At 48.2% G+C, this 17,071-nt stretch overlaps 1 protein-coding gene across 1 annotated transcript in view; it reads right to left on the bottom strand.

Annotated features, from left to right (window-relative positions):
• The window catches only part of MARCHF4 (membrane associated ring-CH-type finger 4), a 114,406-nt gene that overhangs the window by 8,055 nt on the left and 89,280 nt on the right, over positions 1–17,071 (bottom strand). The window contains exon 3 of the mRNA XM_077885553.1: positions 12,930–13,122. Coding sequence (XP_077741679.1) covers positions 12,930–13,122 — 193 coding nt within the window. The remainder of the gene's footprint in view (positions 1–12,929; positions 13,123–17,071) is intronic.

Raw genomic sequence — 17,071 nt, 5'->3', positions numbered from 1 at the left:
ACAGGCATGAATATGAAAAGCAACTAAAGAAATTGATACTTCTTCTGCTAGACCCAGAGGACTTTGGGTCCCACAGTTCAGAGGCACCTCACCAATGAGCACTCACTGATCATTCCGAGTGTCTGCCCCTTATAGGCCCGTGGAGTCAGGCAAGTCACTTCCTCTTCCTGAGCCTCAGTATTTTCTTCAGGAAATTGGGACTCATACCTCCTTCCTTATAGGGTTGTTATGAGATTGAAGGAGGTAACGAGTCCTGCATGCTGCTCCCTTTGCTATGCCTGGAACACATTTTAACACTCAAAGCCACATGATATTGATTATTGTGGGGGCTAGGGTGGAAATTACAGGACAGAAAAAGCCCACGCACTTCTTTTCCTCCTTCTTTAGGGCCAACCGTATTCCCAGTGCAAGCACCTGTTCTTCTGACTCCTCACTGTCCTTCCCAGTCCTCAATCTGAGTCATTGTTTATAGATGAATAAGATGCTGGGGCTGAAAGGAGCTCTAGGGACCAGCTGATACTGCAGATGTGGTGACAAGCCCTCACTCCCGCCTCCTCTCCCATCACCAAGGGCCTTCAGCAAGTGCCCGTGGAGGGATGCTCCCCGCTTGCAGCATCCGCTGAGGTCAGACTTAACCCTGAAGCCCCACCACTGCTAAGCTCATCTTCCAGGTGCTAAGGCTCGGCCCTCTCAGAACCTCCACTAAAGACCTTAGCAGGCAAGTGTGGGAAAGAAATCAATCTACCCAGCTACTTTGAGGAGGGGGAGTCGGTTAGAGGTGCTGTCGTGAGATGGCATTGGCAGTGCAACCCAGCTACCCAGTGTTCTCCACCGTTACAGCCTCCTGCCCCTTGCAAGTAGAGCCAGGCCACACTTCTGGGGCCCCTGCTGAGGAGTGGTGAGATGTGGGTCCATCACCTCCTTTGAGCAGGCTCACCTTGACTCAATTGCTTTGGGTCTTGGTTTGGGTTACTCTTTCAGCAATAAAGACCTAAGAGCCAGAGGACACGGAAAGCTTTCAATGTAGGTGAGGCAAGGCCACCTCCCCTTTGTGTTTCGGTCCCGTTGATGTCTGTCCCCTTGGAGGTGACTTCTATTAGAATTCCCTTCCCAGCAGGGTCCTTGCTGGACTGGTTGACCTTGGTCAAGCCCATCAGAGCCATCCTGGTCACTCTGCTCACTCAAGTCATCTCGGAAACCCGTGAAAAGACCTGGGCTAGAAAATCATTAAGAGCATGAAGACTCCTTGGAATGAATGAGCTTAACTCAGTAGGACAGAGAAGTAGAGAGGTATTCCTGGAGCCCCAAATATCCCTGCATGGGTATAAGTGAGGGGTCCGTTCCTGGACATGTGTGGGTGAAGCTATGCCCCAAGGTGCTGTGGATGTTTTCTGTAGGGGTTCTCTACAAAGCTCAGAGCTCTCACCATCTGGACAGATGAAGACAGAATTGCTTTTCTCAGCCACTCTGGCTGATGGCGATGAAGGTCATGGTGATGATGGTCATGTTGATGGTAGCCAGGACCTGCTGAATGCTTACTATGTTTCGGTCACTCTAAAAGGCCTTTGCAAATGTAGTCTACATCTTACAGAAATCCCATGAGGTAGGTCGTATTATCGATCTCCACGCGACAGAAGAGAAAACTGAGCTCAGAGAGACTTAGTGTCTTACCCAAAGACACACAACTTGCACATGTAGTGGGACATAAATTTAGGTTCATCTGAAACAGAACAGTGCCATGTGCCTGGGCTCCTTCCTCACTCGTGCTCCAGGTCGTGTGCTCCCCCAGAGAGAAAAGCTATGGAGGAGATAATTTTTTTATAGTCTGTATGCATGAGTATACAATTTTTTTTTAAAGGTAGTATTTATTTATTCATGAGAGACACACAGAGAGAGGTAGAGACACAAGCAAAGGAAGAAGCAGGCTCACCTCAGAGAACCCGACACGGAACTGGATCCCTGAACTCCAGGATCATGCCCTGAGCTGCAAGCAGAGCTTAACCACTGAGCCATCCAGGCATCCCTACAATTTCTATTTCAATTCGCATTTAAGATGTCTTTTGTGTTATGCATTTTAACATATGTGTTACAGTGTTACAACAGAGTGGCTAAGGATGTGGGCTTTGAAATCAGATGAAACTAGGTTCTAGCTGTGTGACTGGGTGATTTACCTCTTAGCCTCAATTTTTTTTTAAATCAGGAAAATGGGCATTTAATAGTTTCCACATCCTAAGGTTGTAGGGAGTAAATAAGAGAATGCACATAAAGCACTTTTTACAGCGTTTGGTACGTAACAAATAATAAATTTTTGTTATTATTTTATTATCATTATTACGAAATAAGTTTCACGTGACTTCATCTTAAAGGAGTTATGTTAAAATTACAAATTAGCTTATTTAAGCAAATGTGCCAAAATTCTATATCTAAAAGAGTTTAAAATCCCAGGATTTTAAAAAACTACCCTTGGGGATGCCTGGGTGGCTCAGTTGGTTAAGCATCTGTGATTGGCTCAGGTCATGATCCCAGGGATCGAGTCTGGCATCGGGCTCCCTGATCCTCAGGGACTCTGCTTCTCCCTCTCCTGTTCCCCCTGCTTGCGCTCTCTCCTCTCTCTGTGTCAAATAAATAAATAAGTAAATAAGTAAGTAAGTAAGTAAATAAATAAATAAATAAATAAATAAATAAATAAATATTTTTTAAAGAGTGCCCTTGGGAACTAGGGTATTCTTTCTTAGAGTATTCTAGTGCAGAGCACTTGTGGAAATTTCTCAATGACATAGCCAGTGACAGATATGATTAACTGTCCACCAAAACCCCATTCTTCTCTTCCTTAGTACAGAGTTGCCAGAGAAGGAATGACGTTCCAGCTCTTTGCACCCACGGGGAGCCAGGTGACCAGCGCTGCATGTGAGATGAGTCGGGCCAAAGTTTAAGAACAGGTATTGAGGGGGAAAGTGTGTGTGTGTGTGCGCGCACACTTTGTCCATGCTTGCTTTTATTTTCTATTAGCTGGAGATAAAAGATTCAAAAGCCCAGGGAACTGTGGCCACAAAATGGGAGCCTAGATCCCTGAATCTCTGCGTGGAGGAGAACCACCCAAAGACCAGCAGCTTTCGCTTCATTAAATCATGAGATATTACATATATATATATATATATATATATATATATATATATATATATATATCTGCTAAAGTTACCCTAACTAAATACCTGCAGTGCTAGGATAGAGGCCACAAGACAAAAGCAGCTTTGGGTTCAATGAAATGTCTCATGTCATCACCAAAATATATTACTTGGCTCAAGTAGCCACCTTATTTACCATATTGGGGCTTTTTCTAGCCCTAGACCCACTGTCAACAGACAGACATGCCACTCCTGAAGACCGTGATTAGCCACTACTAGTGTTCCAAAGACCACGCTGTAGGCACTAAAGACAGTTCCCAATAGGTGTTCCTAAACTATTTTGAGCCCTGTCACACACCAGAGTAAGTGAATTGCCTCCCAAAGGGTCTCCATTGAGGGGGACAGTGCTCACTTGGTGTGTCTGCTTCCAAATCAGTCATCTGCACTTACGGAGCATCTAGCAGCTCAGCAGTGGACAGAGGTGGCCTTGCATAGGAAGCCCCTGTTAGGGAAGGCAGGGGTTAGGTGGAACATGAGTTAACAGTTAATCTGGAAAGTTGGATAATCCATATGCACTTAATGGAACACAGCCTGAGCATCACCTTGTCCATCTACATGGCTGACCCTCATCAGTTGTTCGGTCTAGCCAAACCTTCTTGAGAATCCCCCACATGGCCACAGTGACCAACCCCTGAGAATTATGACATCTTCTCACAATAGGAATGACTTCAAAATCCTAGAATGTCAGACCTAGAAGTACCTTGCAAGTTACCAGGTTCAACTGTCTCACTTTATAGATGACTTAACCGAACTATAAAAAGAAGAAGTATCTTGCCCAAGGTCAGAGAAGAAGTGGCTAATCCAGTCTTCAGACCTACATTTTCTACTCCCTAGTCTCTTCTACGGTACCAGGCTCCACCTCCATATTTTCAGTTTATTAGTCAGGGAATTAAAAGATTTGACAGATGAGGTCATTTCTAGCCCAAGGGGAGGAAGAAAGGAAGGATCTTTCTTCATGGCATCTTTGTGCCATCTAAGTGTTTTTTAGTTAACGTGAATTAAAATGAAGTTTGAAAAATGATGTTTTTGTAGTCCTGCTGCTCCTTCCCCCCCCCTTTGCCCACTTACTATAAATTAGAATTTGAATTCCTTTATCTCCGAGGGCAGGCACCAGGTATCTCTAAATTATAGGAAAGAACCTCAATGAACAGCACACAGAGGAAGCTTTCACACAAGATTTTCTACAACTCTGTGAATTACCATACTCCACTGTTTTAGAGATTTGGAACAATCTCAGAAACGCTCTCCTTCCTTTCCCTGACCACATCCCATTCGTAAGTAAAAAACCAAACATGATAAGGATGAGGTCCTCATTTTTGCAGGTTTGACTTTTTGGTGGCCAGTCTCTCTGGTCTGCGGAGTGGAAAAAAAAAAATGTTTTTGGTGCCAAAGACCTTAATTAATTTGCTCTTGTTAAATCCTAATAACTTGACCCACTGGAGCAGAGACTGTCCCATTTGTTTGCTGGGAAGCTCTGTCAGCTTCTGAGCTGGGGAAGACAGCATCATTAGAGATGACGGAAGAGGAGGCAGGTGGCGTGAGGACATTCTATGTAATCAAATCTTCTCATGGAGGGGACACGGGTGAGGGAACTAAAAGCCTTCAAGAAGAGGCACTGCTCCATATAAGGGCAGAGTCTCAGTTATGTGAGGACATGGGGTCAGGCTCTCTAGGCCGTGACTGGCTTCTGGTTTTAACAGTGTCAGCAAACCTTTATTGGGGAATAAGGGGAATCTTCCCCGATCAAGTGCCTCCCAGCCTGGTCCCTGGTAATTATGAATGGTCCGCTCCTTTACACATGCCACCTCATTCAAGCCTCTCAACAGCACTCTGGAGATGGTATTATTATCCCATTTCCCGGATGAGAAAAGGGAAGCAGAGAGCGGCTGTGCAAATCACTCGAGGTCCCAACGTTAGTAAGAAACTGAGCAATATGTGGTCCAGACCCTTATGTAGCACACTCCTGCCACTCCATAAATCCACAAAATCCCAAATCCTGGATCTTGTGACTCATTCCCTCCTGTTTCTCATTCTCTGTCTTCATCCATCTTTTAAATGTATGTTTCCCAGGTTTCCATCCTTAGCCACCTACTCTTTGAATGCTCCTCCTAAGTTCCCTTGTCAAAACCCACGGCTTTACCCACCTCTTGTTGTTGACCTCCAAACCTGTGTTCAAGTTTCATTATCCAGCTGCCTACAGAAACCTTTCTTTACCTCCCCTCCTTCTCATTAGTCACCGATCCTCATCAGAACTGGTCCAATGTCCTCAAAATCTTCCTGTCTGAACAGGAGGCCATAAAAGGCCCTTTCCTTCTTTCTACCCCCACAAAGAGATTCTTTCCTGGCAGTGCCTTCTCTTTGCAGCCCGTAATGTACTCCTTGTCTCTTGCTTCTCTTCTATTGCAAACTCTTTGCGTGGGAACTCTTACCTCACTGCCCGGATTTTAGGCTTGGGATGGTCCTTTTGTTTGGTGCTTTTGCCAAAGACTTACCATTGGTTCCCCTTTGCTTCTCCTATGGCCAACCCTAGTCTCATGCTCGGCTCTGGTATCCCCACTCAAGCCAGACCCTGGTGTTCCTACTTGCTTCAAAGAAGTTCATCCAGTCCTATCCCACGCACATCCTAAGCGCTTCTCAAGGTCATCCGATATACTTCTTCCCCACTGCACTGTTTTGCATTTCTTTCCCTTTGGTTCAGACTATTGTGAGCATTTTCCAACTGCCCCACATCTCCCACCTCTAGTCTTTCCAGCTCTGGTCCATCCTCCCCACAGGTACCAGAGTTATCTCTTTATTTTATTATTTTCTTAAAGATTTTAATTTATTTATTCACAAGAGACACAGATAGAGAGATGCAGAGACATAGGCAAGAAGGAGGAGAATAAGGCTCCATGTGGGGAGCCTGATGTCAGACTCAATCCCAGGACTCCGGGAAATGCCTTGAGCTGAAGGCAAATGCTCAACCACTGGGCCACCCAGGTGTCCCCAGAGTTACCTGTTTAAAGCACACATACAGGGATCCCTGGGTGGCTCAGCGGTTGAGTGTCTGCCTTCGGCCCAGGGCATCATCCCAGGGTCCCAGGATCGAGTCCTACATCAGGCTCCCTGTGTGGGGCCTTCTTCTCCCTCTACCTGTGTCTCTGCCTCTCTCTCTGTGTCTCTCATGACTAAATAAATAAAATCTTAAAAAAAATAAAGCACACATACATCTGACCACACTTCTTTCCGATATAAAATCTTATCAACGCCTCCCCATCACCAACAGGACGAAGTCTGAGCTGCCCAGCACATGGTTCATGATACTGTGGGATTTGGCTCCTGCCAACTGCCACTTCCCTGTGGCCCATCACCCACCTTCCCTCTGGCTCTTGACACTGAGCCACACAAACCTGCTCCAAGTTTCCCAAGTGTACCTGGTTCTCTCAAATTTCTGTGCCTCTACATATGCTAGTCTCTCTGCCTGAAATGTTCTTTTCCTTTTTTTTCTGGACAAACTTTGACCTATCTTTTGAAAATAGCTGAAGGATAGAGCTTCTTCCTTCAAAAAGCCCTCCTGGAATCCTCCAAGAGGGAGTTGACTGCTCTCTGTTCTGTTCCACCTTTCTCTGAATCTTATACTGGCCCCCACTGTGCTGTGATTTATTTGTAGTCTGGGAGCTCCTTGAGGGCAAGGACTTCGTTTCATTCATTACTTTATTAAAGTTCTCTAGTTTCAAGAACAAAACCAGACAGCCAGGAAATGCTACTGAAGGAATGGATAAGACCATCCTGAGCCCCTTCCCCCTCAGTCTTTTCCTGTGCTCACTCATCTCTGTGTCCAGCTCTTATCACTGAGATAAATGATTAATTTGTCTGCCTCCTAGGTAAAATATAAGATCCTTAAGAGCAAGTGACTCTTATTGGGAGTGCCCTTTCAACAAACATTTTTTAGTGACTGAATGAATTCCCTGAGTTCATGTTAACCAGGAGATGTAGCGTCCCTTACCCTAAGTTCCTTCCACTAGAGTGTCTCACAGGGAGACAAACCACCCAAGTTTGCACCCCAATTTCTTGAGCCTCCCTCTCAGCTGGTGTCAGAATAGCGCTGATCAAAAGGGGAGGTACAACCATGGCTAACCTCCAAGACCCTGAATACAGGACAGGAGCAGCTAAGGCTTGCTAAATTTCTTATTGCTCAGCCATTACCCTATGGGTCAAGGTATTAGGGGACCAATTTCCCTTCAACCAGCCTCCCCATGCAGGCTCTGCTTTTGCAATTTCACAGAGCAATCAGAGATAAAATAAGCAGTAGAAAGCGCCCTGGAATTGAAGTCCAAGGTTTTTGGTCTAATTCTCGGCTCTGCCATTTGCTTAGCTACATGACCTGGAGCACAGTTACTTTAGGCCTTTCCTCACCTGTTAAATATGGATCATAATACTTACCCTGCTCATCTTTTAGGATTATTGCACCCTTTCTCAATTCTTCTCTGCCCTTGCAGGAGTTTGGTGGTTTGTTCTGCCCACAGTAACCTAGTTTTGGTTTTCACAGTGGCACGGATTGACCTAGGAAGTTAGGACTCTACCCAAGAGATGTTTAATCTATAGGGGCAGCTGGTATCCCAAAATGTACAACCTTCTGATGTAGCAAAGTCTAGAGCCGTTGTCCACAACCCTGGACCCAGGCTGCATCCAACAGAGAACCCAGACCCTCCTGGGACCCACTTCAGGCAAAATTCTTTGGAGAGAACCAAAGGCCTTTTCCTGGACGTCAGCCAGGCAGACATAGCCGTGGATGGAGCTGATGTGGCTGCATGGGCAGCAAGGTGGACATGTCCCAGACTCTGTATTATTTTGGCTTCAAGGAAGAGAATATCTGCTGGGCTGATGCTGGCACCCAGTGGAGTGTCCCTTTGTATCTTTCTCACCGTCATGAGTTTTCCCTTAGAACATCTTTTATTCTGATAAAAGCTAAGTCTAGTTTTAAGGATTACTTAAAGCTTTATTTATTCATTCATTCATTCATTCATTCATTCATGAGAGACACAGAGAGAAAGAGAGAGGTGGGGGGAGACACAGGCAGAGGGAGAAGTAAGCTCCCTGCAGGGAGCCCGATGCGGGACTTGATCCCAGGACCCCAGGATAACAACCTGGGCCAAAGGCAGACGCCCAACCACTGAGCCACTTAGGTGCCCTTTGAAGATATATATTTCACATTTACTCAGAGTCTTTACTATCTGAGGCTATTTAATAGTCTTAGGGAGTAGACAGATTGTTCTTGGTGTCTGAAAAACAGAGTAAGTCCAAAGATTCATTTTAACAGATGGTCTTATTCCTTTCTTCTTCAGCCTTTTGAGCTAACACAGGGCTAGACTCATTTTCCTTCTTCTGGTGACAAATTTCTACCCCGGTACCATCCAAGGAGCTTGGGACTATGGATATTGATTTCTTTCATTTAACATTTTTTTTCAATCAACATTTCTTAAGAATACTCACCTCTCCCATTATCAGCTCTACCTACTTTCTACCTTCCCCTGCCCACTCTTTCACAGCATGTTCTTCCACTCTCTTAGCACTTCTGGAAGGGAAACTTCCCTTTTCCTATAGGAATAAGCTAACTGACTGAGTTTTAAAACTGATGACCACCTCAACAGCAATATAGGTGCCACCCTGTGACTCTCTTGTCTATGTTATTCATTTTCATGCAGGAAGAAGATCACATACGTTTCCTTCTGGCCCACCCAGCGAGGTCTCTTTCCCTGTTCCAGCTCCTCTGCCTCTCATTGGTTCAGTGAAACAGAGTTGAGTGGCCAGAAATTGAGATTCATGGACAGGAGGTAGTAGGATAGAGGTGACGGTACACTTACATGACTTGCTTGCTCTTTCTCTCAAAACAAACTAGACCCTGGGCTGGCATTCCGACTTGTTTCCCTGGAATTCTGACAAAGGTGGAGTGTCAGCTGTGTTACAACATCCCCTCGGTTGGAGGTAACCCTGATTGGTGGGTGCTTTACTGTGAATGCCTGATGGGAGGCAGTAGCTTTGAGCTTCCCTGAGTACAGTGACACTTCTAACTGTGCATGACTTCTGTGGGGAAACTATGTCAAGGTGGATCCTGTACCCACAATTGTGGGTCTCATCTCCTTCTTTCTGAGCTATCATCTGGGGGCTGAGGGACTATCCCTGAACTAGGGTATGGAGTGCAGCAAGGACTCGCCTGGACCTGCCTTGCGGAGGCTGCGTGTGGTTCCTGTTCTAAATTCCTCAAAGTGAATCTAGTGACAAGTGTACTCTCGGGTAGTTCTGTGACTCTAAATGTCTAGTTGAGCCTAAAAGTAAACACACTGCGGGTAGACATTCCAGGCTCCACCTTATTGTCCCTACCAGAGAGCCCCTCAAAGGCTAATACTTTATAACCATATCTGCAGTCCTGGGTATCTTCCCCTCAACTGTCCAGAACACTGCAGAAGAGAAGTGACTAATACCTGAACTTCACCCTTAAAGCCACCAACATCACTACTGATTATTATCACCAATATCAAAATCACCATCAATGCAACCAACCATCACACGAACTTTTTTATACATTTCAACTATTGTCCATCACCTTCCATTCTCTTCTTTAGATCACATATTACTCTTTTTTTTTTTTAATTTTGTCTCCCAGAATTTTCTCCCATGGACAACCTCTCCTAGGAAACACTGGACTGAGAGTCCTGCTCTGCTGCCTGAGGTGGCCTAAGACAAATCTTTCAGTATCAGTTTCACCATCTGAAAAATGGGAAGAAAATCATTGCCCCTGAGAAATACTCAGACACTGAATTAGCTCCAGTTATAATCAACAAAATGATAGAGCAGTCTAAATTCTTTAAGGGTGAGCTAGTCTAAATATAAATATATCTGAGTACTTTTGGACAGCACCAAAAGCACTTATGGTCCCTGTACATCCCCCTCCTGTCCAGCGGCAGTCTCCAGGCCGTCACTGGCTTGTCGAGCAGATTGGATAGATCATGGTGTGGCTTTGCATCCTGGGAAATTATGTTTTCCTAAAAACTTGGAAGGAAAGAAAGCAATTCAGAAACTCTTAATATTTGGCTCACTGTGCTTCTTCCCAGAACTTGGGTGACTGAGTGCCATATATATTTGAAGAGTAAGCAGAGAAAGAATTCAAGAGATAGAAGTGGGTTGGAGGGAGGCAGATGGAGAGGAGCCAAGAAAGAGACAGAGAGGATGGGATGGTTCTGTGGAGCCCGACTCCGAGGGAGACTCAATAAGCAGGAAAGACCAGGGCACCAGGAAAGCCCAAGCAGGGGTGCTGGGTGGCTCAGAGGGTGCTCGCCTGGACCTGCCTTGCGGAGGCTGGCAGGGAGCAGGCCTATTTAAGGGCTTTTCTTCCAAGTGGGCCCAGGAGCACTCAAAGTTGCAGGTGGCATCTGCAGATGTCCCATAAGTGACACTGAAGACGCCTGTTGTCTGATGCAAGAGGACTTTGGAAAGAGCACTGGGCTGCCATCAGGAAACCTTGCTTCTAATCCCAGCTAAGCAATCTAGAGCAGATCACTTACTCCCCTTCTCGGGGCACCAATTCTCTCAACTTTCAAAACAGGAGTTGTAGGTTGATCAACAGGTTGATCACATGGTCTCTTCTATGTTCACCTCCCTCAGTCTTCAAATCTATGGGGCCCTGAATGGTAGGTAGTATTTACGCTCCTCTTTCCCTCCCATGCTCCATCCAGGGGAGGAGGAGTACGCTTTCCTGGCCCACCCCTACGTTGATGTTGGGCTCATTGATGACTTGCATTGGCCCACGGGCTGGGGGCAGAAGGGACAGTGTGTCAGTACTGAGCAGAAGCTTCCAGAGGCTCTGCAAGTTTCCCCCAGTCCTCTTGTGCTCCTGTAACTGGCTAGAAGAGTATACCCCAGCAGCCCCTGCCCCTTTAGCCTGGGCCCCAGCACGAGGAGACACTCAGAGCAGGCTGGAACCCAACGCACACTCAGAAGCTAAGCCGAGCCAAGCCCCGCTGAGCCACAGCTGTCATGCAGACCCATCAGTGGGAAATAAATGCTTGTTGTTTTGAGGCACTGCAGTTCTGGAGGTGCCTGTTACCGCAGCCAAAGCTGACTAATACACCACGTGACGGGAAAGCAAGTCTCACAGAAGCACACATCAGAGACCAAGCCAAAGCCTGCCTGAAGGAGAATGAAGGGCAGCTGGAGAGGTTCCTACAGGCCGTCCGCTGCTGCCCCCCTCCATGCCAGAGCCGCACACCTCCATATGGAGACACACCTGGGTCCTGGCAGCAACAACCCCGGCCTCAGCGGGGTAGGAAGGAATACTGGTGGAGGGAGAACTAAATTAGAATGCTCAAAGTCAAAGTCCTCCCCATTCACAGTTCTCCAAACCTGGGCAGTCTTGTCTAGGTGCCACAAAAGCCTGCCTTTAAAAAGGCTCTGAAAAAATAAATAAATAAATAAATAAATAAATAAATAAATAAATAAATAAAGGCTCTGGAACTCCGGGTTGATGTGTTGGTTTAGCTACAGGGAGAGGCCGCAAGAGGCTTACACAAGTATCCAAGTGCCAGCATCTCTGCTCTCTGGCTGCTGTGATCAGCATGCAAGTCTCCAGGCCTCTCTGACTCCTAATATTAAAGAATCCCAAGGAAATTCATGTAGCATCCTCCCAGCCAAACTCTAGCTAAGAGATGTTTTCCTGCCAAAAGGAGCAGTGCACATAGTTGATATGACATACAAACGAAAGCCCAGAGAAGACAACTGTGGCGCTTCGGTGCGGTCAGCCTCATGGCCCAGGGGATAACCCGAGAGTTCCAGGTGAGGATGTCTGACGAGCACTTAGCCAGGCTTCATGTCATTGCGAGAAAACCACGACCTCGGTCCCCCCAGTGACAACTCCAGACTTAAAAACCATAAGCATTGGTTGGGGAAAGAAAAAAACAACAACAAGAAGACCCGGCCCTTCACCAATCGACCTAACATAAAAGAAGAGGAAAGAACACAGATTTGGGAATGGTGTAAGGGAACAGGCAGGAATTAAAGAGGCGGGTTTCCAACTTTTTCTTTTTCTCTAAGACACCAAAGACTTTAAACCAAAATCTTACCTAGAGCAGAAACATAGGTAAATGGGTAAAAGTACAGAAAGTCAAGGTGAAGCAAGGGCGAGGATTCGGAGCCTGTCTGTGCTGCATCCCATGGCCCGCTCCCAAAATTGGTTCCCGAAGCTGCGTATGGAACTCCAGGACTACCCACAGTTGGCAAACCACTAGACTAGGGAGATCTGGGGCATTGTAATAGGCTCGTGGAAGCCGAAAAAAGCGGGGGGGGCGGGGGGGGGCAGCTGTCGTCATGGCTGTTTCTGGGCGTTCTGCCGGGAAGACAATGGAGCCAGAGGCGTAGCCACCCCTTGTCATGGCTTGGCAACCATGGAGTACACAGCAGAGGAGCGGGCCTCCACCTCCCACTCGAGGCAGATGGACTGACCTTCCTCAAGTCTTCTGGGAGGCAAGCCTCCTCAGCCTCATCCTCAACTGGGCAAGACTAGATTTGCTTGGGAAAGATGGAGGTCTTCCTTCCTTGGCCTGTCTCCTCCCCCACTCCGCTCTCCCCTCGTGTCTAAGGCGCTGGCTCCTCTCGAGCCTACAAGTCTCAAGCCTGGTACTCTGACCTTCCGGAAGGAGGGACCCTGTGAGGTTGTCTAACTCGCCAGCTCGTGGCTCCCCACTTCCCACAGAAACAAGCCCCCAGACCCACCTATGCACACCACATCCATGAATCCATACATCCCATAGCAGATCTGGAAGAGGAGGTCTTGGCGCTGCCATTTTGCTGAGGGGCTGAAGGTTGACCAGATAAGCCAAGAGATACTGGCGATGAGGAAGAGGGAACCCAAGATGGCGGCTGCAATCTGAACCTTCTCAATGACTGTCAGAGAGATGGCCTGCCACTGCAAAGAAGAGAAGGACAGGTTAGCGGTGGCTGGGATGCCCTTACCCCATCTCCACCCCATCCCCATTCCTCTTCCTTCGGCTGCCCCGACCTCTGACCTCTGGCTCGGGATTTAATACAAGGCTTTTTAACTTGCATTACGTGGCTATCTTCACAAGTTTCCGAGTTTTATTTTGTACTTTCAGTGTGGAGGAAACCTGTATCACACCAAATGGTCAGACACTATTGTAGGGAGAAGGTTCTGGGCAGCCACGGTTGGGAAGGAAGGCCTTTATCATTGATCACGATACAGCCAGAGAAATGAAAAGGGGAAAGTGAAAGTGCAGAGCCAGTGTGGGGCCCAGAATATTCTTTTCGGAGCAACACTGTTTATCTTCACACGAATAGGGCGCAGGCCTTTCTTTTGCTTATTTTCTACAACACCTGGCACGTCACTTAATATAAATGCTAGAGATTATGAATTCAACAGACAAGGAGAGGACCCGGGATGTGGGGGAGAGAGAAGAAACACAGTATAATTTACTGACTATATACGGACACTGAGATTTCATTTTTTTTTTTAACAGAAAAAGCATCATGCTCACAGCAGTATCGATGGATGGATTGAAGGCTGGGGTGTGCGTAGGTTTCAATTCTGCAATTCTATGATTCTCAGAAGCACAGGCCTAAATGAGCCAGGAGTTGGATTTTTAGTTTGGGATTTATTTATGTTCTCACTCAACAAATATGTCCTCTGCTAGTAAACAAAAACAGAAGATTTCTGTCCTCATGGAATTTATAATCTAGGGAACACAGGTGATCAAATAATTATTTACAACTGCAGTTCATCAGGTGTTAGTGAGGGAGGTACATGGAACTATGAGAGCCTTTGACGGGAGGATTCAACTTGTCAGAAGCAATGCTTGAGTTGAGTAGGAGTTTAGGCAAAGAGAGGAGGGAAGAGTGCTCTAGGCATAGGAGAAAGCATGCAAAGGTCCTGTGGCAGAAGAAGAGTGTAGTGAGTATAAAAACCTGGGAAAAGACCAGAATGGGTGGAGCAAAGAGAGCACCTGGGAGCGTGGGTGAGGCAGCTGGGGAAATAAGAAGAACATGTGCAAACTTGAAGAATTTTGGCTGTGTCCTAAGGGTAACCGTGATGCTCTGGAATAGTTTGTAGCAGGGAAGTGGCAGGATCTGATCTGGGAAGGTGGAGGGCAGGACATTCTTGTGATTCTAGGGACTCCATGTAAAACCCTGCAGAGGAAAGCCCCGGCAGGTGTTTCAGCCTGAACTCCCCCGGAAAAGCAGACAACTTTCCATCTGCCAATAGCGAGTCCTTATTCTGCACGAAATGGCGTGGAGGGGAGCAGTGATTCCAGGTCCCGGAGGACTGGCCAGCGGCTCTGAAGGAACTGGCACCATCTCACTTGCTGGTCCAGATGTGGGACACAAGCCTTTACCTTTCACTGTACACAGAGTGTCCCATTGCAGGCAATTGGCACTGCCTCCCCCAGCCTGGGGTTGCACATGCGGGAATTTTCTAGAAGGTGGCCTGGCCCGACAGACTCCCACCCAATACTGTACCACACGTGCTTTCTCCAGAGCCTGCCCCTCAGTCTGCAAAGAGGGTTCCTGGCTGAGCTTCTTGATTTTTGGTTTTTAAAGATTTTATTTATTTATTCTTGAGAGAGACAGAGACACAGGCAGAGGGAGAAGCAGGCTCCCTGCGGGGAGCCCGACGTGGGACTCGATCCCGGCACCTGAGCCAAAGGCAGAAGCTCCACCACTGAGCCACCTAGACGTCCCTGCGCTTTTTGTTTTCACACCTGGGTCATCAATAACCTTCCCTTTCTCCTGCTCCAGGCTTCAAAACCCCCAAATCCGAAGGCCCAGGAAGGCCCGCGTCCGCAATCCCTAAAGCCACCCTAGTCCCGAGGCCCCCAAGCCAGCTGCAGGACGAGAGCGGGCCGGACTACAGTGTGAAGCGATGCAATGAAGCAGGCTGGGCTGCTGTAGGCGACTCCCCTCCTGCCTGTCCCCCCCAAGCCTCCGGGAAAGGTGCGGGGGACAGAGCTGCGGAGAACCAGGGAGCCCTCAAATCTCAAAGGGGGGCCAGGAGGGGAAGCGTTCACCTCCAGCCAGGCTTCATTCCAGACGAGGTCCTGGCCGCAGCACAGTGAGGACCCCGGCCCGCACCCCATGTCCTGGCCTCCTGCACTGCAGCACCAGCCCTGGGTGTTTCCTCTGACGTCAGGAAGGGCCACTGAGCCAGGATGGTGCCAGCACCCTGACCGGGCGGTGCTGCTCCTGCTGGTGCAGTATCACCTGGGAGACGCCCGTGGGCCACGAGGACTGTCACTGCTGCCTCTCCTAAACTGGAAGCGGCTGGTCCTTCCCCCTCCCTAGAGGACCGCAACGGTGGGATGAAAGAACTCTGCAGGGGACCAGCTGCCCTCACGTCCACTCTTCAGGGTGTCTGAGCACCGGGTGGGGTGTCCCAGCGGTGCCCGTGCCCTGTAGGTGGGAGCACCCAGGCCCGGTGTGCCAGGCCACCCGCCAGGGTGCCCGTGGGCAGCCTGTGCCCCCCGTTTCATCTGTAGCCTGGGCATCAGGACCGTGCCCGCCGCGTGGGGCTGCCTTCAGGGTTCAGTGACACGCAGAGCGATGGTCCCCTAGGAAACACCTAGGACTGCGGCTCGGCGGTGGCAGAGGAGGTGAGGAGTGGCCGCAGCCGCCACCCCGACATCCCTTCCTGGACGGCTCTTCTAGCAACAGACCGGCCCGCTCGCTGTGTGTGCGGCTTGGCCCCGGGGTGGGGGGACCCCAGGCCTGGGCCGCACCTCCCGGCCCTGACAGCGGAGGGGGCCCGCGCTCGGCTGCCGTCCACCTGCTCGCGGGGCGCGGGGGGCACTGCAGGAGGCCGCCCTGGGCTGTGGCCTCGAGGCCCGGGCGCGGCGGGGACAGGCGGCCGCCACCTACCAGAGGCTGCGGGCGCTGGGGGCCACGGGCGGGCTGGGCCTAGGACCCCGCACGGAACACTGGTTAGTGGCGACACCAATAGACCAATATTGTCCACGCAGCCAGTTGCTCCGTGTCCTTAAGAGACCAGAATGACCTTCTTTTTCTTTTTCTTTTTCTTTTTCTTTTTCTTTTTCTTTTTCTTTCTTTTTCTTTCTTTTTCTTTTTCTTTTTCTTTTTCTTTTTCTTTCTTTTTCTTCTTTTCTTTTCTTTCCTTTCCTTTCCTTTCCTTTCCTTTCCTTTCCTTTCCTTCTTTCTCTCTTTTGCTGCCTTTCTTTCTTTTTTCTTTCTTTCTTTCTTTCTTCTTTTCCTTCCTTCCTTCTCTTCTTTTTCTTTCTTTCTTTCCTTCTTTCTTCCTTCCATCCTTCCTTCCTTTCTCTTCTTTCTTTCTTTCTTTCTTTCTTTCTTTCTTTCTTTCTTTTCTTTCTTTCTTCTTTCTTTCTTTCTTTCTTTCTTTCTTTCTTTCTTTCTTTCTTTCTTTCTTTCTTTCTTTCTTTCTTTCTTTCTTTCTTCCTTTCTTCTTTTTCTTCTCTCTCTCTCTCCCAGGAAAAGAATTATTCCTAAATGGTTTTTCATCTTATGAGCTCAAGGTCCGGCACCTGTTTATGAGCCAAGGGGGTATTTCGGGGTAGGCCTGCGGATCTGGACTCTGACCGTTTCCAAGGCTTGAATGAGCTGAGAAGAGAATTAATGCACCCCAGAGGGCGTGGAGTCAGCAGTCTCGTGACACCACTATTTTAAGACGCTTCAAGATTTGCAATGAATGACTAAACATGGAACCAGCACAGGGAGAGGCGCCTCTTACTCTGAGCCCTTCATGGACATCGGGGTGGCTGGGGTGCCTGCGAGTTCTGGTGCCTCCTTCCAGAAATGATGCCCCCTGCTGGCCCACATGCACGTGCTGGCCCTCACACATGCACACACGTGCACACTCACACATGCACCACACA

Source organism: Canis aureus, chromosome 36 (assembly GCF_053574225.1).
Source record: "Canis aureus isolate CA01 chromosome 36, VMU_Caureus_v.1.0, whole genome shotgun sequence".
In the NCBI taxonomy this organism is placed as follows: Eukaryota; Metazoa; Chordata; class Mammalia; order Carnivora; family Canidae; genus Canis; species Canis aureus.
The sequence above is the reverse complement of the archived record's forward strand: the minus strand, read 5'-3'. Positions and strand labels throughout refer to the sequence as shown.